This window comes from Lathamus discolor, chromosome 13 (genome assembly GCF_037157495.1).
Source record: "Lathamus discolor isolate bLatDis1 chromosome 13, bLatDis1.hap1, whole genome shotgun sequence".
NCBI classification, from domain to species: Eukaryota; Metazoa; Chordata; class Aves; order Psittaciformes; family Psittacidae; genus Lathamus; species Lathamus discolor.
This window is the reverse complement of record NC_088896.1, coordinates 1,808,285-1,834,433: the sequence shown is the minus strand read 5'-3', so window position 1 is coordinate 1,834,433 and position 26,149 is coordinate 1,808,285. Positions and strand designations below refer to the sequence as shown.

At 48.1% G+C, this 26,149-nt stretch overlaps 1 protein-coding gene across 5 annotated transcripts in view; it reads left to right on the top strand.

The window, feature by feature from the left end:
• Positions 1-20,623, top strand: part of DNAH9 (dynein axonemal heavy chain 9) — a 145,493-nt gene extending 124,870 nt beyond the window's left edge. For all 5 annotated transcript variants that reach the window (XM_065693329.1, XM_065693328.1, XM_065693330.1 and 2 more), the window contains 6 exons: positions 1,686-1,877; positions 2,375-2,566; positions 3,332-3,502; positions 5,918-6,100; positions 12,125-12,514; positions 19,875-20,623. In XM_065693329.1, coding sequence (XP_065549401.1) covers positions 1,686-1,877; positions 2,375-2,566; positions 3,332-3,502; positions 5,918-6,100; positions 12,125-12,514; positions 19,875-20,102 — 1,356 coding nt within the window. In that variant the 3' untranslated portion in view covers positions 20,103-20,623. The remainder of the gene's footprint in view (positions 1-1,685; positions 1,878-2,374; positions 2,567-3,331; positions 3,503-5,917; positions 6,101-12,124; positions 12,515-19,874) is intronic.
• Positions 20,624-26,149: the final 5,526 nt, after the last annotated feature.

Genomic DNA, 26,149 nt, shown 5'->3' with positions numbered 1-26,149 from the left:
GAAGCGTGGCTGCTTCCAGCATTGAGACACGCTGGGCTCTGGCCTGTCCTGACACACAGGCTTGCCCCAGGGAGCCACCAGCGCTCGATCCGTGTCCCCATGTCCCACTGCTCCAGGTGCCTTCTGCCCTGCAGCGTTTAGTGAGGCCACAGAGCAGTTTCTAATCACTGTGTTACAATGACTGACATTGACCCACACCCTCTGTGGCACCAAGAAAAGAGTCTTTTCATGAAAAGAAACGAATGTCATCACGAGGATGATCAGGCGCTGCAGCATCTCCCATATAAAGACAGGCTGAGAACATTGGGGCTGTTCAGCCTGGAGAAGCGAAGCTGTGTGGAGACCTCAGAGCAGCTTCCAGTGTCTGAAGGGGGCTACAAGGGTGCTAGGGAGGAACTCTTCAGCAGAGACTGCAGTTATAGAACAAAGGGTGATGGGTTCAAACTGAAAAGGGAAATTTCAGGTTAAATGTAAGGCAGAAGCTGTTCCCTGTGAGGGTGCTGAGGCGCTGGCACAGGGTGCCCAGAGAAGCTGTGGCTGCCCCATCCCTGGCAGTGTTCAAGGCCAGGTTGGACACAGGGGCTTGGAGCGATGTCGTGGTTTAAGCTCAACTGGTAACTCAGTACCACACAGCTGTTCTCTCACTCTCCCTTCCCTTCCTCCCCCCAGCTCTCGGAGAGATGGGGAGGAGAATCAAAAGAATGTAACTCCCACGGGTTGAGATAAGAGCAGTCCAGTAACTAAGGTATAACACAAATCACTGCTGCTACCACCAATGGTAATAATGATAAGGAAAATAGCAAGGGAAGAGAATACAACCACTCACCACCCGCCAACTGATACCCAGCCTGACCCCAGCGTGATCTCACCCTTCCAGGTAACTGCCCCTAGTTTCTATACTGGGCATGACGTGCTGTGGTATGGAATACCTCTTTGGCTAGTTTGGGTCAGGTGTCCTGTCTCTGCTTCCTCCCGGCTTCCCCTCCTCCCTGGCAGACCACGAGACTCAGAAAGTTCTTGGTCAGACTAAACATTACTGAGCAGCAACTAAAACCATCGCTGTTATCAGTGCTGTTCCCAGGCTGAAAGTCAAAACACAGCGCTGAACCAGCTACTAAGAAGGAGAAAAAATGACTGCTACTGCTGAACCCAGGACAAACAACTTGCTCTAGTGGAAGGTGTCCCTGCCCATGGCAGGGGTTGGAACTGGAGGAGCTTTAAGGTCCTTTCCAACCCACTCCACTCTGTGATGGACTTTAGTTCTTGCAGGTACAGTCCTCCTCAGCAGGAGCCTTGCTTAGGGCCATGGTCCCAGTTCCACTGATGGCACACTTGCCCTGTGTGGTGCCTCTCCATCTTTCTGGTGTGGGATGTAGGACATGTGCAGGTGGTGGAGCATTGCGTGAGTGCACATGTCCTTCCTTTTGTGGCCGTCAGTGTGTGTTCCTGTGCAAAGCTGCTTGGAACTGGAAGAGAAAAATATTAGTCTGGAAAATGTGCATCCGAATTTGCTTTAAAATTTGCAGTGAAAAGCTACTGACTTGTGGATATTATGCAGAAATGAACAAATTGGGTAGATCACTTCACACCTGTCCAAAGTCTGTTGTATTTAGGAGACCCTGAGAGCCAAAGAGACTGCGGGCAGTGTGGATTCACACAGCCCTGCCTCTCTGCTTGGATTGCAGGATACCCTGGAGATGTGCACCCGAGAGCATGAATTCAAGAGCATCCTCTTTGCCCTCTGCTATTTCCATGCTGTGGTGGCAGAAAGGCGCAAGTTTGGTCCCCAAGGCTGGAACCGGTCCTACCCCTTCAACACTGGAGACCTCACCATCTCTGTGAATGTGCTGTATAATTACCTGGAGGCCAGCTCAAAGGTGTGTGAATCAAAGGTGGGCTGGTTGGTGGCTTTTAACCCTCAGCCATGGGCTGGCTTGTGCTGAAACTCCTGGGAAGTCTCCTTAAATGCCATTTCCTTGGCATCTTTGGGTTTGTAACTTCACAGTTCAGTGTACCTTTGTGGTGAGACGGGAAGCTTCAGTGCCCCCCACGTCTGTAGCAGCTTACACATCATAGCAAATAGTGCCTGTGGTCTTTATTAATTGAAAATACACAGTGGTCTTTGGTTTAACAGAGCTGAGAGTAAATCTGCACTTCAGTCTGAACATGCCCAAAATCTATGCTGTGATCCAGTTTTCCTTGGGCAGGATTTAACTACTACCTAATGCTTGTTTACTTTGGAAACTGGAATAGTGAAGTGGAAGCACTCACTGTGCAGATCAGGGCTCAGTGCTGTAGACTGCAGCTCAGCAACGCGGCTGGTGGAGCTCTGGCCGCCTGAACCTCCTTCACACCCTCCTGCTTCATTCCTCAGGTCCCATATGATGATTTACGCTACCTCTTTGGTGAGATCATGTATGGAGGACACATTACAGATGACTGGGACAGGCGGCTCTGCAGAACCTATTTGGAAGAATTTATTAAGCCAGAAATGCTGGAGGGAGAGCTCCTCCTGGCTCCAGGCTTCCCCCTCCCAGCAAACATGGACTATAATGGCTATCATCAGGTAAGCTCTTGTTTTTCTGCCATTTATACACATAAACGTAATGTCTTCTATAACTGTCTTATAATCTGTCTTAGGAGGCAGTGAATAGGACTGCAGTGTTTCAGCACATCTCCTGTTATTTCCCACTCTATTCTGTTTCTGTAGACATTTCAGCATTCCCTTGGATGAACCGACTCTAATGGTAATTTGCTGCTTCATCATGGGCTCATTCTGTTCGGGCATGAATAGAGCAACTGTATTGGTTCTTGAGACTTGAGTGGGGCTCCTGGAAAATTACATCCACATACTGTTTGCTATAATGGCCCTTTCGCGTTCCTTTTATCATCAGTTTTGATGTGAAACAGTGAAGGGTCTTGTTGCTCTGCTCACTGATCTCATCTGCTCCTTGCACACAAATGCGGTAGCAGAGATAAGCATATTTGGCTGGTTTTGTTCATAAAACTTAACTACTGGAAGCTAAATTCCCACAAGAGATATCAGGATATTGATGAACTGTGGGTAATTGCTAGAGAAGGTCCAGGCCTGAGGTAATGCGGCCAACCCAAACTTTAGCAATTAGTACATTTTTACAGCAGGAGCAGAAGCAGTTCTGTAAACAACCATTCACTCCTTTCTCTCATCAGTTTGTGGTGTTTCAGGCACAAGCAGAGTTACATCAGCCTGGGGTTACTCGCTCCGACAGGTGATAATTCCAGTGCTGTGACCTCTGTAAGGAGAGTGCCCTTGATCTCTGCATCTAACCTGAACCTGGATTTCTCTGTGCAGTACATAGACGATACCTTGCCTCCAGAGTCTCCTTATCTGTATGGCCTCCATCCCAATGCTGAGATTGGCTTCCTTACCCAGACCTCAGAGAAGCTGTTCCGCACCGTGCTGGAGATGCAGCCCCGGGACACCAGCATGGGTGATGGAGAAGTGGTGACCAGGGAAGAAACGGTGAGAGCGGTAGAGCTGTTCCATTCTGATATCTGCCTCATCCATAAGTAGTGCTGTCTAGCTCAGGTTTGTCTCACAACTGCTTATTATAATGTGTTCTGCCTTTGCTGGATACAAACCAGGTGTCTAAAACCACCTGACTCTAAGTATGCAGAACATCACCATGGTGGGATGTAATTGGAGTGTTGTCAGTAATGGGACAGTGGCTTTTAATTACCCCCTGAACTGCGGTGCCTTCATTATCATCTTGTGAAGATGTCGCAAATAAACCTTCTGTGGCCTCCACTGCCTCTGAGCCCCCAGTCCCTGTGCACCACGCTGTGGCTGGCATACCAATGGGCTTCCTGAGTGCTCTGTGTGCCATGTGTGATGTGCCACTAGAGCTCAACCCACCTATTGCTGCTGCCACCAGGTCCCATCAAGCTCCCAGGGGACTTGTAATACCTTATCTCCAGCTGAGACTCCTTTGCTGTGCCCAGGTACCAGGCTGATCCCAGCCCTTCCTCTCAAAGCTCACAGCTCATTAAAATCTGGCCCAAGATTTTAATGAAATCAGCCAACACTTGCTCAGGTTTTTCTTTCTGCTGTCTTAAGGTCCCAGCTCTCTGTTTCAAGCTTTGCAAAGTAATGAATAGCTGTTAGAAAGCTTATCTGATGCCTGTGGTTTCACACGTGCTTCCTTTGGCTTCCTGTGGAGCTGGGGAACTGCCTTTGCTCTTAAAAGTGCTCAGCGTGTTCAGATCATACCGGAATTTGAGTTGAGGGGAATAATCCAGAGGTAGCAAAGTCAAAGGAGATGCTCAGAGATATCAAATGTGACTACCTCTTGTCCCCTCCCAGTCCTTTTGATATTGAAGTACAATTAAACTCCTTGGCCAGAGAAGCAAGATTATCAGTAAGTGATGCAGCAGTGGTATCACAGGCATCCTCCAATTGAGGCTTTCCATCCCCTACTTTGCCTGAGGTGGTTTTAGGGAGCTTGCAAGCCCCTTATTTTCCTGAGGCTCTTCAAGCCCAGTTAGTCCCACAGGGTTCTGAGGTCACTTTACCAAGAACAAGCTGTATTTGTTGTGTAAAAGCGGGGATTTGCAGAGGAATTCAGAATGAGAGGATACTTCTATACTGCACCTGAGGTGCAGCTGAAGAGCTTGTCCAGCTGAGCTTTACTTTTAGCCGCCTCAGTGGTCAATAACAGGCTGCTCATCATCACCTCTTTGTAACATCTGACACAAGTGGAAGAGCAGCAATGCCAGGAAGTTGGAGTACAGAGCCCTTAACATGAATGTTGGTGGGCATGGTGAAACTTACCCTGGGCTTTCTCTGCCACTGCCACCCTCACACTGGGTTTTGCCCATCACATCATAGAGTTGTAACTGCATTAAGCATTCCTGAAAAATCCCCAAGGAGCAAAAGTCTGGCTTAGGTTCCGGCATGGAAGTAAAGCAGAGCATTATGTGAGAGACTTCCACACCAAGCTGCGTAATGGTCCATGTAAACCTGAGAGATACAGCAGATCCCTGGAAGATCAGGGCTTCAGGCTTTGCTCTCAGCCAGAAAGGATTTTGTCTGCTTTATTGATTTTCTGTGGCAATACATCCTATTGCATTGGAGCATTCCCTATTCAGTATTTAGAGGTATAAAGCACTGTTCCCAAAGCAAGCTCTGGTGGTGACCAGAAAACAATTCTGTTACATTATGCTTTTCTTTCATGGCTCCATTAGTTCAGATTGCAAAATTCAGCTTAAAATTAAGTTTTCTATAATCACCTCTCTCTATTATTATACCTCAGAAAACTAGCTCATAAGCTCAGTTGTCCTGAGGCTCAGCTGAGGCTATAGCCCCATCCTTCTCCTTGCATTGAAACTGACCTTAGGATAATCATAGAATAGTTTGGATTGAAGGGACCTTAAAGCTCCTCCAGCTCCAACCCCTGCCACGGGCAGGGACCCCTTCCACTGGAGCAGCTTGCTCCAAGCCCCTGTGTCCAACCTGGCCTTGAGCACTGCCAGGGATGGGGCAGCCACAGCTTCTCTGGGCACCCTGTGCCAGCGCCTCAGCACCCTCACAGGGAAGAGCTTCTGCCTTAGATCCAACCTAAATGTCCCCTCCCTGCTTTTGTTTCCATCTGTGGGCTCGAGACCCAAGAGGACAGGAGACTGCAGCGTGTCACAGTGACATTTTTAAACCAGCGTTTTGAAAGCTTCTCATCTGACATTAACTTTTGTGAGCATTTGAATTCTAATAGGATGGGGCAGGCTCTTTGAAAGGTGCCATGCCCAGCGCCGCTGACACTGATGGTTTCAGAGGCACTAAGTGGCAGATGGAGTTTTCATACCACATTCAGGCAGCTGTCAGCTGGGGAAGCTCAGTGGATCATTCACCAACATCCGGCTCTGTTTTCCCTTCGGCACACAGGTGAAAGCCCTTCTGGAAGAGATGTTAGAGAAATTGATGGATGAGTTTAACATTGCAGAACTGATGGCAAAGGTGGAGGAGAGGACACCGTACGCTGTGGTTGCCTTCCAGGAATGCGAGCGCATGAACATCCTCACCAGTGAAATAAAGCGCTCTCTTAAGGAGCTGGATCTGGGGCTGAAGGTGAGAGCTTGGGATGCTTGAGACTGCAGTGTTGTAAAACCTTGGTGATTGGTTGGAAAAGGTGCTCACAGAATAACAGGGGTCACACACGCTATTCAGCACTGGCTGCAAAACCAACTTGACTCCGTGGGAAAGGGCTCACAGATGGATTTCAAATGACACATTGTCAACAGGCACTGGGAGAGGTTAAAGGTACACATAGCAACGGCTGCTTTTTGGGAACAGAGACCAGGCACTTCTGTCCACCCCATATTGTAGCACAGCGACAACAGGTTGCTCAGGATTTGAGATGTGGCCTATTTAAAAGTAAGCCAAAAAAATCACAGCTTTTCACACAATGCCCAGGTACTGGGCAGGGGGGAACTCATAACAAAATGTTATTAAAGGCACAAACTGAGCTGAAATGAAAGAGTGATCGTGTGTAAGGAGGCAGAATGTCCAGGGCGGTAAGAGAGAAAGCCTAAAACCAAAAGAGTTTTGGAAGAGATACAACTGCACTGGTTGGGTATGAGTTATTTGCTAATGGAGGGGGGTCAGGAGCAGACCCTCCCTGTGGAGACACTGTCCTTGATTCCTCCACCTCATAGTTCCTTCTCCATCCTGGTAAAAAACCAGACTCCGCTCCAGGAAAATGATGTCTCTGTGCTTTGGGATGGTGGCTTTGGCTTATGGAGAGCAGTGAGGAGCTCTGGGGCTGGCAGGAAACACACCGGGTAAATTTCTGGGTTCAACAAGATGTGCAAGAAGGCTGTGCTTTAAGGCTTCCTCTGCTGGCAGGGGAGGTCATCTGCTGGATTCCCTCCCGGGCAGTTGGCTGGACAGAATAGAAAAGGCTAAAAGACTGCCCATTAGGGGATAAACCAGCAAAGAGCAGGCTGCACTGCAACTGAGTACCTGCCTAGCCAGCCCTGGTGACCTGGAGCAACAGTTCCCCTTCACCTTGTCATCCCAAAGGACTTTACAGTAGCCAAGTGCATCCCTCAGAAAGGGCTAAGTTGAGGAGACTAATGCTACCTGGAGCTTGCAGCATGAAGCTGCTGGCTTCAGTGCTACCCCGATGCCTTTCCCGCATGATTGACATTAAATTGCTCCCTAGTGTGAGGCAGCAATTAAGGACATCAGTCACTGGGCATTCTCTGCTCCGTCATTTCCTGAATGACAGGTTCTTGTCCCATTTCATCAAAATGGTGAAATACACCACATATATTTCACCAAAAGTACTTTGCATAGCATGAGAATCATTGCACTTGAAGGAACTGCAGTGACTCTGTATGACCCCATTAGGAGAAAGAGCTGGCAGGTGAGCAAAGAGGACCTGGATGACAATCCCAGCTCTCTCATGAGATAGCTTTGAAGAGAGACCTTCAAAGGACATGTCTGCAGTGTGCACACAGAGGTGGGCGGCTTGGCTCTGGGGTTTTAGGTAGCTGCAGCTCTGCAGGGGTAGGACTTGGCTGCTTCACGTTGTGCTCTATGCTGTGATCCCAGCAGCCTGGTCCATGTGAGCTCAGACATTTTTGCATTGCATCTGCTGCTGATGCTTATTGTCTTGATTAAAGAGAGAGACATCATAAACACTTTGTGGTGGCCCAGTGTGTACAATTCATTTTAAAATGGGCTGATACTTATGTAGTCAATTATTCTAAACAGATTTCCTTTATTTTCTAGCATAGTGGAATTGAAAATTCAGTTGCCTGAGACCGGTAAACAGAAGTGATTTAATGTTTCATCAAGGAGCACCAAACAAGATATGACTGTAACTTGGACAATGTATAGCAATTAGATTTAATGAGGAGGAGAAGAACAAGCTATTTAATATTGGTAGGGAGACTGAGTGGATGCCTGGGCTTAAATAAACCTCAGACAAAATAAACCACAGAAATCAAACAATAAGAGAGAGCAAATTTCTCCCCAGATCCTGGCAGGAGAGTGAGATGGTACCTGCAAAAAAGGCACCTCTGATGACTATATAGCTTGGTCCCAGCAGCTCAGACCTGCGGTGTGATCCAGGGACTCCATAGGGCCAAGACTTAAGGACTGCTGAAGAGCAGATGAGGAGCAGAATCTGTGTTAGGATGAAGGGTCTGAGATACCACCAGTGCGCAGTTCTTCTCTGCCTCCAAGCAGAGCTGAATTAGACATGATGCATGACCTGCCCCCCACAGTATCCCCCAGTGGGATTCTCCCGTACCTTGAGGACTACAGCAGGGCCAGGGGATGCTTGGCCCTGCTCTTGGCTCTTTCTGTAGACAGGGATGCTGTCCTGACTTGACAGCTCAGTCTTCATACTCAGTTTGGGAGAGAAATCACTCTTTGTTTCTCCTGAGAGTAGCTCCTATGGGAGCTGCTAATGCACGTTAATCTATGGGACTGGGGATCTTCACTGACAGCACTCAGAGGAGGAGAGTTTACATAAGAGGAACCACAGATCTCAGAAGAGAATAAATAAAGCACAGAGGAAGCAAGTCTGATTGTTTTTAACTGCCTATCTGCTAAAAGGCAGCGATTTGGAAATGTCACGCCTCATTTGAATGTTTGAATAATTCATTGTGTCTCTGTAGCGGAAAGTGATTGTTTGCTCCAAAAATAGGAGACATCCCATTAAGAGGAAGGGAAATTGCAATAGACTGGTAGCCATCAAAAAATATAACTGGCATGTTGCGTTTCAAAGCCCTTTGTTCTGGCTGACTTGGGTGAGCCCGGAGGATGAGCTCAAACACTTGCATGTTAATGTTGTACCCAGTGTAATTTTTGCAAGCAGATTTCTTGTTTTGCAACTTCAGGGAAGGATAGGCCTCCAAAATGGGGATAATAAATATTATAGAAGAATGGAATAAGACCACATTTTGTAAGGCTGGCTGGGTATTTTACTGTATTAAGGGAAAATAACCTTAACGGAGAAAACAATGGGTAACAATAGTCTGCTCATCTTGAAGGGAGGTCTGCAGGCTGATTAGGATTTCCTTTAATGAAAATTATTCCTAGCATTTGGGCAAAAAAACCCTTAACTTGATTCATTCCTGATGCACTTCAGTATTCAGCATACGCAATGCAAATTTATGCATAATTGTACTTGGACAACTACATGAGATAGCTGCCAGAGATGCTTTGAAACCTCACAGGAGCTTCCAACAAGTCTGCTTGAGCATGCAGGCTTTAGAAATTGCTTTCTTTGAGCCTTTCTCAGAGTTCCATTTGCTAAGTCGTTTGTTTCCTGCCGGTGAAACCAGACATGAGATATGATCAGGAGGATTTGTCTTTAAGTCAGTTTGACCACTCACACACATTTACCCCTTTAAAACCTTTCCAGGAGTGCAAAACACTCCTGACTGTCACTATTAGAAGGCCCTGTGGTTCTCAGTGTTCTGCTGTGACCTGTGCAGTATTTTGCCCCTCAGACTTTGTTTTCTCCTGCTTGTCTTTAGCCAGAGAGCAGCCTGTTGAATAGGTCTTCTCAGTGCCTAAGTTCTCCTCCATTGGGAGATGGTGACCCATGTGACGTGAACAAGGAAGGAACCACAGTGATGCTTCACGGTTTGTGTTCCAACAGATGTCATTAAATAACAAAGCAACTGCCCCCTGAGGAGCTCAAATCATTTTGACATCCTTGTGGAGCTCATGACCCAGCCCCTCTGAATAGACCCCCCATGCTTTTCTGTTGTGTGAGCTTTAGTTGTGGGTCAGTAAATTATCTTATAGTGTGCTATAAAGTGAAACAGCTCAGGTGCCTAAGAGGAAATGCATGGGGCATGCATTGCCACTGTGTTTCTTTGTCAGTTCATAGCAAATACCAGCATGAGACACCTTTCATTCGTGTTTGCTCCTTGGAGTTACCCAGGACTTTAAAGACCCATCATTTTGAGTTTTCCTACAAATGTAAAATCATTAAATAGAAATAATGAGGTTGCAGACTTACCTGATCCCTGCTCACATGAAGTGAAAGGAGGTGATGTGTATTTTGAAAGGTGTTTGCAGGTTGCTTCTTATGTTTTAGGACTTATTACAAATAGTCCTGTTTCCCCTTTTTGAATTAACCTGATCTGTTGCTTTTGGCTTCAAGAGTGTTAAAACAAAGACCATCTGAAAACCTTTGTAGACATGATTTTCTCTATCCACCAGAAATGTGTTCTCTATGGGGGAACCCAGCAGGTTCAGACACTTGCTGCCTTTAAAAGCTTATTACTTTTAGCAAGTCATCTTTGGAGCTGTTTGATAATGCCTTGTACCAGCCAGAAGTGGTGCTATGGACACTTCCAGTGCTGGCACCTTCTTCGCTTTGATAAGACACAGTCTATGGGGCAGATGTGCATTCAAGCCCTTTGTTTAAGCATCACCCAGCAGCTCCGTGTGTTGCATTTGCAGCAGTGTGGTGAGCTCAGAGGATTTCTGTTCTGATGACAAGTTGGCATTCCAAGCTTGGGAGTCTCTGGTCTCTTTGTAGTGTAATTCCTTTGAGAAAGTACTTCCTAACCCAAGAGCAGCAGCGAGCTTGTTTGCCTAAGTCTTAATCACGCAGTGCTGAACCCCTTACACTTGTTAGTGCCAGATGCAGCATGGGCCATCAACAAAGACACTCATTACCGCTCTCCCATGGTCTGGTTGAGTGTCTAGCTGTGATCCTGTGCTGCTGGAGCCTCTCAGTCTGATCTGCAGATCAGAGCTCTGCAGGGCACGGTGAGTATAGGAGTGAGGCGCAGAGATTTGTAACTGCAGGACTCTGACAACCATTGCCAAACATGCGTTGGGGGTGCTTCAAGTGGATTTCAACTTCTGCTAAAGCTTCTTAGATTTTTGTGGTCCCAGTAGAGGGCACCTCTGCTGACCTCGTGGCTGGAGGCACTGTGTGTCCTGTGGAAGAACAGTTGGAATTTTTTAATGTGAACAGACTGACCCAATTCCCTCACCCTCCTTCTCAGCAATGGCTCAACTGATTTCAGTTAATCTTTCCAAAACCACTCTGCCTGAGGCAAAGAGAAATTGTAAGTCAGATAAATGTTGGCAAAATGAGAAGGGGACAAAAGTATTTACAATGGAAACCAGGGATCAACAGTAGCCATCAGTCTCCAAACTGCTCTGATGTGTTATACGCCTCCAGCTCAGCATGGGGCATGCAGAGATTTCAATTGTGAAGGGCATTACAGTGGTAATGCTGAGCCTGCCTTTAAAGTCTTTGTCTTTGCAGACTGCTTGGCTTGAGTGTCACAGAATCACAGATTAGTTGTTCTGGGGATAGAATTGTAGAGTTAGCTCTGTTGGAAGAGACCCTTAAGATCATCAAGTCCAGCCGTTACCCCAGGACTGCCAAGGCCACCACTAAACCATGTCATTAAGATTGTCTAGTCCAATCCTGTGCTCAAAGCAGGGGCAGGTAAAGCAGGTTCCTAGGATCATGCCTTCAAAGTAAAATAGTTGGTACTTGTATTTCAATGGAGTGTCCTGTGTTTCGGGGGGTTCCCATCTGCCTCTTGTCCTGTCACTGGACACCACTGAGAAGTGGCTCCATCTTCTTAACTTCCTACCATCAGATATCTGTAGGTATTGAAAAGAATCTTCCCTGAGCCATTTCTTCTTGAGGCCAAACAATCCCAGCACGGGGCCCAGCATGGCAAATGTCCCTCCCCAGTGCTGAGCAGAGTGCTGCCATTAGCCTGATGGCAATGCTCCTCCTAATGAAGCTCAGGACACTGGTAGCCTTTTGTGCTGCAGGGGCACATTGCTCTACACTGCTGAGAATCTGCCCTATAAGGGTCTTCAGTCAATGAGAGGAAACAGAAACGACATTGGGACAACTAGGGGATACCCATCCTGTCACTGTTTTACGCAACTTTTCCTCCAAGTAGCATTTTTATGGTAGGGAAGATGAGGATACAAGACTATGCAGTAAAAGATGTGTGTGGAAATCTGAAACTCATGACTGGGTAGGCTGCCATGTACTTCCACACTTCCTAGCTCAGCTTCTGCTTTCAAGCAGGCTTTGTTCAAGGTAAGCAGTTATCAGTGCTAATTATACCCTTTCTCACTTAGGGAGAGCTGACCATGACAAGTGACATGGAGAACCTGCAGAATGCCCTTTTCTTGGACATGGTGCCTGAGTCCTGGACAAAGAAAGCTTACCCTTCCACGGCCAGCCTGGGCACGTGGTTTGCTGACCTCCTCACTCGCATCAAGGAGCTGGAGGCCTGGACAGGAGACTTTTCCTTACCCTCCACAGTGTGGCTTGCTGGGTTCTTCAATCCCCAGTCTATCCTGACAGCCATCATGCAGTGCACAGCCCGGAAAAACGGGTGGCCTTTGGACAAGATGACCTTGCAGTGTGATGTGACAAAGAAGAACAGGGATGATTTTGCCAGCCCTCCTCGCGAAGGGGCGTACGTCCACGGCTTGTTCATGGAGGGTGCGCGCTGGGATGCACAGGTGAGCTCACCAAGGCTCTTGTGTTGAGCAGAAAGTCATGGGAGTTATGCCCTTAATGCTTGGTACTGTACTCTGGGGAACTGCTCAGCCCAGACAGGCACTCATCTGAAATAGTCATTTGAGCTGCTTCTTTAGGAATGGGGGTGATAGGAAATCTGGGCCTGTCCTCTGCAGCCTAGAGTGGGTGTCCAGGGTGTGCAGATGAATCACCCCTTGAAGTTGCCTGTTCCATGGCCATGAAGGGAGTTAAAGGTGGCCAGCTTGGACTGATAATCTAGTTTTTATAAGCTGAATCTCAACCTATAGCTTTACGGTTCAGAGGATTTCCGTCCCCTTGCTTGCCTGAGGTGGTTTTAGGGAGCTTGCAAGCCTGAGGCTCTTCGAGTCCCATTATTCCCACGGCATTCTGAAGCCACATTAGCAAACCCAAGTAAACGTTGGTCATTGCTCGTGGTGTTATTGCAAACAGAAAACATGGGGTCCTCTCAGGCCTGCATTGTCCCTGCCCCTTCTCATGGTTGTGGTTTCACTGCTACCTCCAAAAGTGACGTGGCAGACCTGCAGTGTCACTGCTCTGTCATCCGTCCAGCAGCAGTGGAGACAAAGGAAAGGACTCAGATTTTCTACATCTTCATATCCCCGGACCTGAGTGGGTGGGATGTGCCAAATGCAGGCCACTGTCCTTCTACTGCCAGGTGCTGCAGGATGTCATCTGTTCATTAGGGACTGTAGTGACAGGACAAGGGGTAATGGGTTAAAACTTACACAGGGGAAGTTTAGATTGGATCTAAGGAGGAAATTCTTTACTGTTAGGGTGGTGAGACACTGGAATGGGTTGCCCAGGGAGGTTGTGAGTGCTCCATCCCTGGCAGTGTTCAAGGCCAGGTTGGACAGAGCCTTGGGTGAGATGGTTTAGTGTTAGATGTCCCTGCCCGTGGCAGGGGGTTGGAACTGGATGATCTTAAGGTCCTTTCCAACCCAAACCACTGTGTGATTCTGTGATCCGTGTAGATGGGGTTTATGACCAAAAATTAATCACATCCTTTAGGCATCCCCTTAGGGTGCCAAGTAAAAATTGCATGAGGTTTAACTGGTATGGTCAATGCAGACTCAGGCTGAGGACTCAGTGTAGGGGGTAGGCTCATCCTGGGCAAGCAGAACAGTATGTGTGGCTTCTTCTTTCACCTTCTAGATGTGACCCAGCCTTCAGTTGTAGCATAGCCAGCCTCAAGGCAGCCAAGGTGAGATCCATACCCTCCAACCAGGCAGCTGTAGAGAAGCTTCTACACTTGCTGTTTCCTTCCTCTATAGCTGTCAGCACTCCTGTCGCAGCATCCCAGGGGAGCACAACTGTCCCTGTCATTCCCTGTGACAGTTGTCAGCTGTTAGGATTGCAGTCTGCAGAGCCAGAGCATTTAGCCTCGCAAATCCCCACTGGGCTTGGTCCTCCGAGTGGCCTGGCCTGTGGTACCAGGACTCCCGGTTATATTAAATGGCAATGATTCATGCAGCACTTGCTCTGGGCAGCCAGTGAGATGCTTCTGCTGCCAGTGGTCTGGAAGAGAATGAAGGCTGATCAAAGTGGGTCACCCAGAGCTTACTTATCTGCCCAAAGGGTCTTATTTCAGAGGGCCCTCCTAGAGTCTTAGCCTTGAAGCTCCTACTTTACCTGTTGTGGGGCTTAGTGGTAGGATGCTGAGGACAGAGACCATACCTGTTCTATACCATATCCCAGCTTGACCTTGCAATTTAGATCTAATATTGCCCACTTATTTTTCAGCTCCCTCACTGCAATAGTTTTCCATGAAGGATAGGAAATCAGGCAAAGCTTTGAACCCACTGACTGATGGCATCCAGTGCAGTTTATCGGGAATCCTTGTGAAAGTCAAAGCTCCAGGGCATTTTCTCTCTGGAAATGGGTTTACACGTACATTGGGTCTGGAAAGCCATGGGCAGTCAGGAGTAGTGGTAAAGGCTCTGTCAGAATATTGCAGTAAAGATCTCACGTAGGTATCAGCTCAGATCTTCTGTCTCCGTGGTTTTGGCTCTGCTAACAGCAAAAGTCACAGTAGCAGAACAGAGACCAGCCCAGTCCATTTCCCAAGCCCTGGTCCTACAGTTCCCTGCCTATTCCCCTGTGTCAGCCTTTGGTGTGGCTGCCATACGTACCCCCTTCCAGCTCTTGGAGATCACAACACCTTGCTACAGGGAGCACTGGATTTCAGGTACCCTCAAACCCTGACTTTTAAGCTGACGCAAATCAGCTGCACACAGCAGTACAGGGAAAGCTTAGAAAAATTCCTGGTCTTGCGTGTAGAATGCTTCATCAAAACCAGATCCTAGTGATTGGATTGCTTATGTTTTCCTTTACCATCATTACCACCATTACTAGAAAATATAATGGTCAAATGGCTGAGTTCTGCCTCGTTTTACCCGTCCCCAAGTGGAAGTGAAGAGTGAGCAGTTTTGATGTGCAAAGCCAATCTCTTGGGAAGCATATGGCTCCTCCCGCCTGCCTCCCATACAGTAACTCATATGGGTGACTGCAGTCAGCAATGAGGTTTGTCTTTAGAGATCATCCAGACTTTATTTTCTGGTTGCATTTTCCCTTGTGATGGAAAGATACTGAGCAGTGCCCTCTATAGAAGCGTTCCAAATCTCTGGGTATCATACTTCAGGGTATTTTAGAGAAGAAAATAGTATTTTCATATACTGCTGCCGACACTGAGATCTCATTTCCACCGGGTGGAACTATTCATTTGACCTGGAACCCACCGAGCAGCAGTGCCTCTTAGTGGATTCAGCATTTGTAAACCAGGTTCACAGTTCTTTTGAGTTGTATACTCCTTCCAGATGCATTTTCCGATGGCAAAGGCAGGGCCTGTTTGGAAGGGCCCCTCTGGGGAACACCTCTGCTTTTTAAAGGATATTTCACATTTAGGTTGTGCCTCCACAAAAGGAGCAAGTCCCCTCCATGTGCTGCTGCTCACATTTTTCTATTTATTTAAACATTTGTGTTAGCCCTGGAGAGTCTTAAATTTATAAAGCCTTCATTACAAAGCAGCAGGCAGCTGGTAGATGAAATGAACCAAGCAGGGAATCTGGGCCCAAATGATGCGTTGCTGTAGCGCTGTTAAGGTCAGTGGGACTCCATAAGAGAGATTTTGACTGGTGACACTGAGGCATATTACCTGATTCCTGGCTTTCTTGCTCCCAGCAATGGAGAGTGTGATGCCAGGTATGTGCCCTGCTCCTCACAGAATCACAGAATCACAGAATCCCAAGGGTTGGAAGGGACCTCAAAAGATCATCTGGTCCAACCCCCCCGCAAGAGCAGGGTAACCTACAGTACATCACACAGGAACTTGTCCAGGCGGGCCTTGAATATCTCCAGTGTAGGAGACTCCACAACCCCCCTGGGCAACCTGTTCCAGTGCTCTGTCACTCTTACAGTAAAGAAGTTCTTCCTGATGTTAACGTGGAACTTCCTATGCTCCAGTTTACACCCATTGCCCCTTGTCCTATCACTGGATATCACTGAAAAAAGCCTAGCTCCATCATCCTGACACCTACCCTTTACATATTTGTAAACATTGATGAGGTCACCCCTCAGTCTCCTCTTCTCCAAGCTAAAGAGACCCAGCTCCCTCAGCCTCTCCTCATAAGGGAGATGTTCCACTCCCTTAATCATCTTTGTGGCTCTGCGCTGGACTCCTTCAAGCAATTCCCTGTCCTTCTTGAATTGAGGGGCCCAGAACTGGACACAATATTCCAGATGCGGCCTCACCAAGGCTGAGTAGAGGGGGAGGAGAACCTCTCTTGACCTACTAACCACTCCCTTTCTAATGCACCCTAAGATGCCATTTGCCTTCTTGGCCACAAGAGCACATTGCTGGCTCATGGTCATCCTCCTATCCACCAGGACCCCCAGGTCCCTTTCCCGTTCACTACTTTCCAGCAGGTCAACCCCCAACCTGTACTGGTACATGGGGTTGTTCTTCCCCAGATGCAAGACTCTACACTTGCCCTTGTTAAATTTCATCAAGTTTCTCCCAGGGGGTATTGGCACATGATAGTACAAGGGGAGAGGTGGGATTTGCACTGCATGGTTAACATGAACCTTTGCCAAGTTTAGAGAGCACACCACCTTGTCCTTGGAAGAAATGCCAGTCAGTGCGCAGCACTAAGCAGTGGCTTAACACTGAGGGTATCCTGTCTCCTCCAAGCCAAGCCAGCTACAGGTTCTGTGTGTTTTTTTAAAGCTAATCCTATTTAAAGCACGATCTGAAATCAGTGGAGAGGCTTAGAAGGGCAGATCTGTGTGTCAGGGAACTGTCATGTTCATTTGATGGTTCAAGTAGCTCAGGATAGAATCATAGAATCATAGAATAGTTAGGGTTGGAAAGGACCTCAGGATCATCCAGTTCCAACCCCCCTGCCATGGGCAGGGACACCTCACACTAAACCATCCCACCCAAGGCTTCATCCAGCCTGGCCTTGAACACTGCCAGGGGTGGAGCACTCACAACCTCCCTGGGCAAAATCTTTGGGATCTTTGGGAGCAGTTGCACACCACATGTGTTTATCTGAGATGCTCCCAGAAGCGGATGCAGATGAAAAGATGAGTGTGTAGCCCCGCCCTGGTACAGCCCAGTGCAGATTCTCCACTTCCAGACATCACAGTTCTTCTGCAGAGACACCAGGCACATCAGACTTCATCCATCAGAGATTGACATTTTCCCCAGGGGTTTTATGGGACACCATGTGAAGCCTTTTCTCGGAGATGTCAACTGTCAGTAGTGCCCATGTATTTGTGAGCTGTGAGACAGAGCAGGATGTGGTTCAAGCTGAAGTCTCCAGTGATGAACTTAAAATATAGGCTTGGAGGGGACACTTGCAAATGGTGCTGTGAGCAGCCAGTCTCTTTATAGTTATTTTGAAAAATTAATAACTTGGTAAACCCTTTCCCATCTGTATCTCAACTTTTAAAGTTCTCCTCTCATTTGGCTTTACTGGACAGCACATATCATGTCATATATCATATCATAGAAGGATTTGGGTTGGGTTGGAGGGACCTTAAAGTTGATCCAGCTCCAACCCCTGCCACGGGCAGGGACCCCTTCCACGGGAGCAGCTTGCTCCAAGCCCCTGTGTCCAACCTGGCCTTGAGCACTGCCAGGGATGGGGTAGCCACAGCTTCTCTGGGCACCCTGTGCCAGCGCCTCAGCACCCTCACAGGGAAGAGCTTCTGCCTAAGAGCTCATCTCAGTCTCCCCTCGGGCAGGTTCAAGCCATTCCCCTTGGCCTGTCCCTACAGGCCCTTGTCCCAAGCTCCTCTCCAGGTTTCCTGTAGCCCCTTTAGGCACTGGAGCTGCTCTAAGGTCTCCCCTTAAGGAGCCTTCTCTTCTCCAGGCTGCCCCAGCCCAGCTCTCTCATTATCATCAGGTCTTCTTCACTGCTCGTTCCATGGGTGGCTTTTTTTCTCATTCCCTATGTCCAGCTGAAGCCGTTAACTCTAGCAATATCTGGACCACCTTGGAGTGATGTTCCCTGCTGGCTACACTGCTGGTCAGATCACCAGCCCTCCTTCCCTGCAGAGACAGCTCTATCAGGCAGAAAACCAAACCATATTGAAGTCTTTTAGCTTACTGACCCTAAATTAGCCATGGTGCAAGTGTGCCTGTGCTGTAACACCTCCAAATGCAGTTGAGTGAGGATGCTGGCCTACTGCCTGTGCGTTCGGGCCCATCTGTTAGCATCCCTGGCTCGTGACAGCTGCTTTGGTTCATTGGACCCTTTGATATGTGGCAGTGTAGCATGTCCACTCTTCAAACTGCCTGTTGAGGAGCCAGGACAAGCAGCAGTGAGGATTTATTGAGGATGTGAGGCCTGAGCTCTGAGCACAGACGGTGGCTGTTCACCAGGTGTGCTGTGCCAAGCAGTGAGGGAAAATGGCTTTCAGAGGAGGATTAATTTCTGATGATGAGAGCGATAAAAAATGCAAATGCAAATCAGCCCAGACATAACAAAGTGCTATATTCCATAGAGAGAGCTCGGGAAGATTCAACTCTTGTTAACCCAGGAATAGGTGGAATAGATCTTGAAAACTTGATTGGAGGAATTGTCAGGAGTAAGAAAAAGAGCTCAGATCAAAATCCAGCCTCAGGAATTCGAGGTGTGGGTTTAAAAAGAGCGTGTGATAAATGGCGTCTTTGCAGCGTATTAGAGGAATTATTTCATGTTTGTTCAGCACATTGCAAATAGAGAATCTGAAATCTGAGTTGGCTTTATCATAGCTTAATAGAACAGATGGCATTAGTACAATTAAAGCAAGGTATGTTGCAAGAGGGATTGTTTTTCTTCACTCATTTGCAGAACTAAATAAACAACTGGAGATATTGAACCTCATCCCACAACTCTGATCTAAGAACATTTGGAATAATACTGATATGTGAAGCTAAGCTGCAGTTACAGGCAGTTTATTGAGCACTGAGAAGGTTTATTTCCATACCTGTATTTGCTTTCATTTGGTCTCTCTCGCTTGCGTTAAGCAATTTTGAAAGCGTTCCTGGCAGCTGATGTGTAGGGCATTTTATTGTCGGAAAGAGAAGCAGAAAGACCTGAGTTAGAGAAACAAGCCCTTGAATTCATGCCCTGACAGCACGCTGTCCTTCTCCTGGGTCGAACAGCCTGCTGGGTGAGAGCACTGCTTTGAAGGGGTAATATGGATGTGTTATTTAATGATGATATTCCCTAAGGAGCAATCCTTCTGAATCCCAATTGCTGGTGTGAGCACCTGGGAGAGTGGAGACAAGCCTGTGGTGTTTTTTGGGGCCACACAAACCCCTGCTTGCATTCATCACCCAGACAAGTGTATCCCAGGTGATGCTCAAATTCTGCTTGTGTGGTGGGACACTTACTTGGTGCCTTTTAGACTGCTCTCAGTTGAGGCCCCTTGTGGTGTCCACAATTGGTCTTAGCACAACCTGGCATAAGCAGCGCTTCCTGTGAGATTGGTCTGGGCTGGCAACACCTTGAGCAAGAGCTGCATGAGGACAGTGTGGTTGGCTATGGCCAGGAGCGTTGTTCCCCCCCAGAGTCCTGCTGAGGTATGTGTGGGTTTGAGCATCTGATGAGACCAGGCATGAAGCCTTGGGGAGGCTTCTGATGGAGCAGGGGAGGTGTTTGATTCAAACCTTCCTTATCTCAAGTAGACTCATCCCTGACCTTGATCTCAGGAAAGATGTCTCCTCTTCCCCAGTAAGAGCAGCTTGTATAAGCACTGCAGGGGATCATGTGGATTGGGGTACAGCTGATGGATGGCTTAGAAACCTAAGACTTTGTCTTCTTCCCTTTGTAGACTGGGATAATCACCGATGCCAGGCTCAAGGAACTAACCCCGGCCATGCCCGTCGTTTTCCTCAGAGCCATTCCTGCTGACAAACAAGATCTCCGTAACATGTACCCATGTCCTGTGTACAAAACACGCCAGAGAGGACCAACCTATGTGTGGACTTTTAACCTTAAAACTAAAGAGAATCCCTCCAAGTGGGTGCTTGCTGGTGTGGCGCTGCTGCTGCAGGTCTGATCCCCAGCAGAGCAGATCCTTAAATAGGATCCTGAGGTTGAACGCAGGGTTCACCTCTCTGAGCACTTGGGCACTTAGCTGAAATAGAGCCTGCAAGGAGGTGACAGAGGTGCAGGGGGACACATGGAGCAGATTCGTGGCTGCTGTCAATTACTACCCTGTAATCCCTACACTGAAGCACTGCAGCAGGATCTTCCACACCCAGAGAGCGGTGAGCTCAAATCTGAATGTAATGTTCATTTCTCTTTCAGGATCCAAAGTAGTTTTAAAGTGAGTGGCCTTCTCCAGACTCCTCAGATAGGCCAGGGACCTGTGAAATTCTTCAGATCTTATCCTTTTCTATACATGAGTGTTTCTTTGTTATAGGTGTGATACCAGAAGCTGGGAGATCAACAGGTACTGTGGATGTAAACTGTTTCTTACTAATATTGCTGTAAATTTTAAAACCATTTGAAATAGTGCTAATATCCAATGTGCTTCATGTAACCACCAATAAAACTACAGCGTTTCTAAAGCAGAAAGCACAGAGAGGGATGCCTGGGCTTTGGGTTACCTGAATGAGTTGGACACGGAGAGCATTGCTTTGGACTGCAGAAGCTGAGTGCTTGCGAGTTAGGAAATGTGGGAAGTTGGGTTTGGTGGCCTGGGGAAATGGAGCTGTGCTGTGCTCTCAGTGCTTCGGGGCACAGCACAGGGCTTTTCCTCTGGGTTTGTCACCGGTGGGGTTCACGGCCACCCCTGAACTCACTGCCAGGTATCAGCAGAAGGCTGTGGAGGAGGGAAAGGGGAGGTGGCAGATGCACTGTAACTCAGGTGGATCCCCAGAGTCAATGAACTCCTTGACAAACACCTCATCTTGAGAGGTCCCCATTTGCCAGAGTTGGCCTTGAATGGGCTCAGGTGTTTAGCACCAACTGGGGAAACTGGGGAGTCACCAACCAGCTCTGTTCCCACTGCCTCTGTGGTGCCATTGAAACTGCCAGGACCCTGTTTCCAGGTTCATAGGGTGGGAGTTTACAGCCTGGAGAGACCTGCAGGTCTGGGCAAGTCACCTTTAGCTGCCCTGATATCCCATAAGGGACTTGGTCCTCTCAACTCATTCTGCATTGGTTGTTAAAGAGGGGTCTGATCTGGCTCTGGTTTCCCTGCCCTCACTGTGGAGAAATGGAGTGAGTGGCCTAGATTGAGAGATTTAACTTCTAGCCTTTTTAAATGAGGTGAGCTGCATCTGACCAGCCTGTGGTATGGCCACTGCAACCATGGGAGCAGGATCTACTTCCAAGTTAGAAATGATGCTTTCCAGCTGAGGTTCTAGCTCTGCGTCACTGGAGTCCTTGCACACCATTAGGCAGGGAAGAGTGGTGGGTTGGCAAGGGCAGTGCATCCATCCCACCTACCATGTCTTCAGCGTCACCCAGCGATGTATTTGCAGCTGGGACAAGCAGCAGCAGAACAAGATGGTCCATTGGCCTGAAATGTAGCTGTGGAGCACGTGCAGTACTCAGGATGGTGGAGTGGATCATGGGAGGAAGATGGGTAAGAGGCTCATGTACAAACCACAAAGGGTATCTGGGGGCCACTTGCTCTGACTTACTGAGCCCCCTCTGACCTGCATCTGGCCAAGTGCACCTTGGCCAACTCAGGAATGCTGTGAAAGGCTCTTCCAAAAGGTGGGCCAGGCCCATTGCTGTGTTTCAATGAGCAGGAGCCCACCAGCATCACTTGAGAGCTCTACAGACAAAGCTTCCCAGAGAAGCCTATAGATCAGAGGCTTCAACAGACTGTTTGTTCCTCAGCCAGAGCATCCTAAAGAGATGGGTACATGTGAAGTCTCCTAACAGAAAGCAAAATTCAGGAAGCAAAAGTGTTTTCCCCTCTGTGCTCTACTGTGATCCATGTGTTGTAGTGCCTGGAATCATGGGTGTGTTGCATGTCATTGGGAGACACTTCCTGGTAATTGCATGGGTTGTGGAGGGATCGATGTGGAACGGGTAATGGATAAGGGGGGGAGCTGCTCTGTGATCTGAAACCTACCCCTGGCAGCAAGCACATGTGGGTGCCTGGACATCCTTGCCCCTGGGTCAGTTCAGTTGAGAGAAGGCAGGTCCTTATTGAAGACCGTTCCTGGCAGTGCCAGGCCAGCAGCCGTCGTGTCCCTGGGATGTGGGTCTTCACAGGGACATGTGCTGGGGCCAGGCTCTGAGATGGGGCTTGAGGCAACCTGCTTGAATGGAAGGTGTTCCCCATGGCAGGGGATTGGAACTGAGTGAGCTTTAAGATCCCTTCAGCCCAAACTGTTTTATGATTTTATGGTCCTGCCATACCCCAAGGAGCAACCTGGACGCACCACAGCCAATCCTTTTGTCACTGTGTACCTTGTACTACCCCCCTTCCCTGGGCTGTTGTGAAATGCTTCTGATGCTGTGTTCAGAGCAGCTCTGCACAGTCCTCATGCCATTCGCTTATAGCTCTACATTAAACTCTTTATCTCAACCCATGAGTTTCTGCACATTTACCCCATCCTGGTGGGAGTGAGGAGTTTGGTGTCTGGTGCTTGGCTGTAGCTGGGATAAAACCAAGACAGCATTTCTGTGGGCAGTGCATGAAGCTGGACAACTTTATGGGTGGCCTCAGCACACATTGATGGGGACATGGTCAACCCTCTGCCCATCCGGTGTATCACACAGTGTGGTGTTCTCTTACCTGGAATAATGCAGGAGGGTGAACTCCGCAGGCTTTACCTCCTCAGGACATCCACAGCAACACTCATGGTCTGAGCATGATCCTTCAGGAATCATCTTGTCCTTGTACTCCTGGAAAACAGCCACGTTCCGAATGAAGGTAAGCTGGGAAATCTTTCAGGTAAGAACCTGGTTTCATTGGAGGCAGTGTCTCCAGGGCACAGCACCAAGAACCAATGATGAAGCAGTGAGTTACGGCTTAGCAGGGCACATCTGCAGATACATAATGCAAGGGATACAGCTGTCCTGAGCTTCCTATTTTAAAATGCCTCTTAACTCATAAATGAGGCACCAGATTCTACAGGCTATGCTGTAGAATCAGTGTCTGGCTGGAGGAGGGCTGAGAGCTAGGGAAAGCTATGCTAGTAAATTAAATCCCTCCCAATTTAAATGACAACCCGCCAATTAGATATTACTGTAAACTGGTCACTTCCCTCAGCTTTGCATGTTTGGGAGCATTAAATTCTCCATGTGTTTCACCATGCAGGAGCTTTAGTTACATAAATAGAGCACTGCTGAATCATAGAATCACAGAATGGTTTGGGTTGGAAAGGACCTTAAGATCAGCCAGTTCCAACCCCCTGCCATGGGCAGGGACACCTCACACTAGACCACGTCACCCAAGGCTTCGTCCAACTTGGCCTTGAACACTGCCAGGGATGGAGCACTCGCAACCTCCTTGGGCAACCCATTCCAGTGCCTTACCACCCTAACAGGAAAGAACTTCCTCCTTATATCCAATCTAAACTTCCAAAACACATAAAAGCAGGACCAGAATGTGGAGTTAAGTGCATCGCGCTCCAGATAACATTGCTGGATTAGTCGTCTTTGGTGTTCCTTCAGTGCTGCTTTTAGCACAAGCTTCTCAGTGCTCTGGATGTGGGGCTTCCTGCCACTTTGGTGGCTGTTACTGCCCTAAACTTCATGCTGCTTCTCTTTTAAAGCCCCTCTTCCTTTTTCCAGCATTCCAGGACCTATCTCTGCTCAGCGCTGCCCTCCAACATGCCCCATACCTACAGGCAAAGCGAAGTTCAGTAGTTCCCCAGGCATCACTCGCTCTTTCCAGAGCAATAAGCCTGGCTGTTCTCTTGCCAGCTGAAGAAGAACGGGACGCTGACAACAAAATGGATCCGATTGTTTTATTATATATATCTTCCTGCATAATTCACCAGTTGGGCAGGCAGGGTGGTGGGGAGATATTTATAGATACTAGAAATGTCACCAGGGTGCCTATTCTTCATCCTTTGAAAAGCATCCCAGGAAAGAGTTGGCTGCAAAATGCCACGAGGGGATGGTGAATAATTTGGTGCTTTAGGAGAAGAAAAAGACCTGACAGGCATGAGATTTTCCAGCTCTATCTGCCTTACCCAGGCAGTTAAATACAGCTGGCCAGGCTGTTCGTTAGGAGAGATGGATTAGTCAAAGGTGAACGTTTCTGGTTGTGAGCTCTTGGAGATAGGTGCCCACTTGGCATTTCCTTCCCGTTCTTCGCTCATTTGAGTGGAAGGGTCTGAGCATTGAAAAGCCCCATCCCCAAAGCTGGCACAGAACATGCTGAGGCTCTGGGGCTGGCAGAGCTGCAGAACTTTGTACAACATCCAAGGCTGATCTGAGTCTGATCTGGAGCAGGGCAACAGGGCAGGGTAGTTGGGCACAAGAGAGGTGTCATCATCTGAGCTAGTCTGTGAGCATACATTACAGTGGAAAGAGATGGACTCAAGTAGCAAGTCACCCATCTGACCCATCTTAGTGACCGTGGTGGGATCAGGATCTGCCAAAGTGCTATGAGTCTCTGCCACATGGAGCCCAGGAGACACCAGCTCAGCTTGAGATGAGAAGCTTTCTTACATTCGTCAGGGACTGTAGTGACAGGACAAGGGGCAATGGGTTCAAACTTAAACAGGGGAAGTTTAGATTGGATCTAAGGAGGAAATTCTTTCCTGTTAGGGTGGTGAGGCACTGGAATCGGTTGCCCAGGGAGGTTGTGAGTGCTCCATCCCTGGCAGTGTTCAAGGCCAGGTTGGATGAAGCCTTGGGTGGGATGGTTTAGTGTGAGGTGTCCCTGCCCATGGCAGGGGGTTGGAACTGGATGATCTTGAGGTCCTTTCCAACCCGAACTATTCTATGATTCTGTGATTCAAGGTCAAGCCTATGTGCCTTCCCTTTTGCCCTGTCCCAGAGTTCAGCCGGATTCTGCATCCTGTGTCTCACATGCAAGGCCAGGTACCGGATGCCCAGGGGAGCCCAGATTTGCTCTTATCCTTTCTGTGGATGTCTGCAGCTGCTGACATTGCACAGCACCCTGTGGTGCTGCTGTGGGCCTGGCTCTGCACAAGGTCTGTGGTCAATCAGCTAACTCCAGACTGGTGACGTTTTCTGAAGGGATGAAAGTGAAAGAAGGAAAATTGTGCTATTGAAAATACCAGGAGAAACTGACGGGGAAATGGCTTTTCCATAGGCTGGGAGTGCCGTACCTGCTGCAAGTCATAATTGGCAGAGAGCACACTTCAAAGTCAAGTCTTCAAAACCCCTTTGTAATGGTGTCCCGTATTCGGGGGTTAACCAGCTCCATTCTACTCGAACTGTTTCTCACAAAGGAAGATGAAGACTAAACATGTCAAAGGAGAACCTGGTTGGTAGTACGAGAGCAGTTCCACAGGGGCACATTTATTGCCTCTATTATTAGTCATTGGTAATGCTCAGTGATGCAAATTCTACCTGTATCACTGCTGTTACAGAACTAAACTAGCTGGACCAGCTGGATAAGCTAGATGCATTCATGTTCTAAAGTGGCATTAATACGTTATATTAGTAATGGCTTATTAGAGTCTTGTCCATTCTTATGCATTGTTTTCAAAATGACTGTAATTGCCCAAACAAATCTCCAAGTATATTTACCTTGGTAATGGTTGTGGACAGGGTCTTTGTGACTGACTGCTCAGGGCTGAAGAAGCTGCAGGGATTTTGTCTTAGCCCATAGAACTGATCTGGTCCTGAACAAGCCCTGGGGAGGGTTGGTGGCTGAGAAGCAGTGAAGCATCATCCTTTCCTTCCAGCACAAGGCACAAGCAAAGGCAATGGGCCAAAACCTTAAGAGTTTAATATACCAGCTGCCTTGGCAGGAACCACATCCATTATTGTTGCTACACTCCTTTTGCCCACAATGAGTTACCACTTCCTAACTCAGTGGTCCTAAGTTGATGTGGGGTTTTCACCTACCATTGTTGGCATCTGGAGCACACCCCCACTGTCAGATCTGGACCTTCAGTGCAAACTTGCATGAAACCACTGGCCCATCAATCTGCT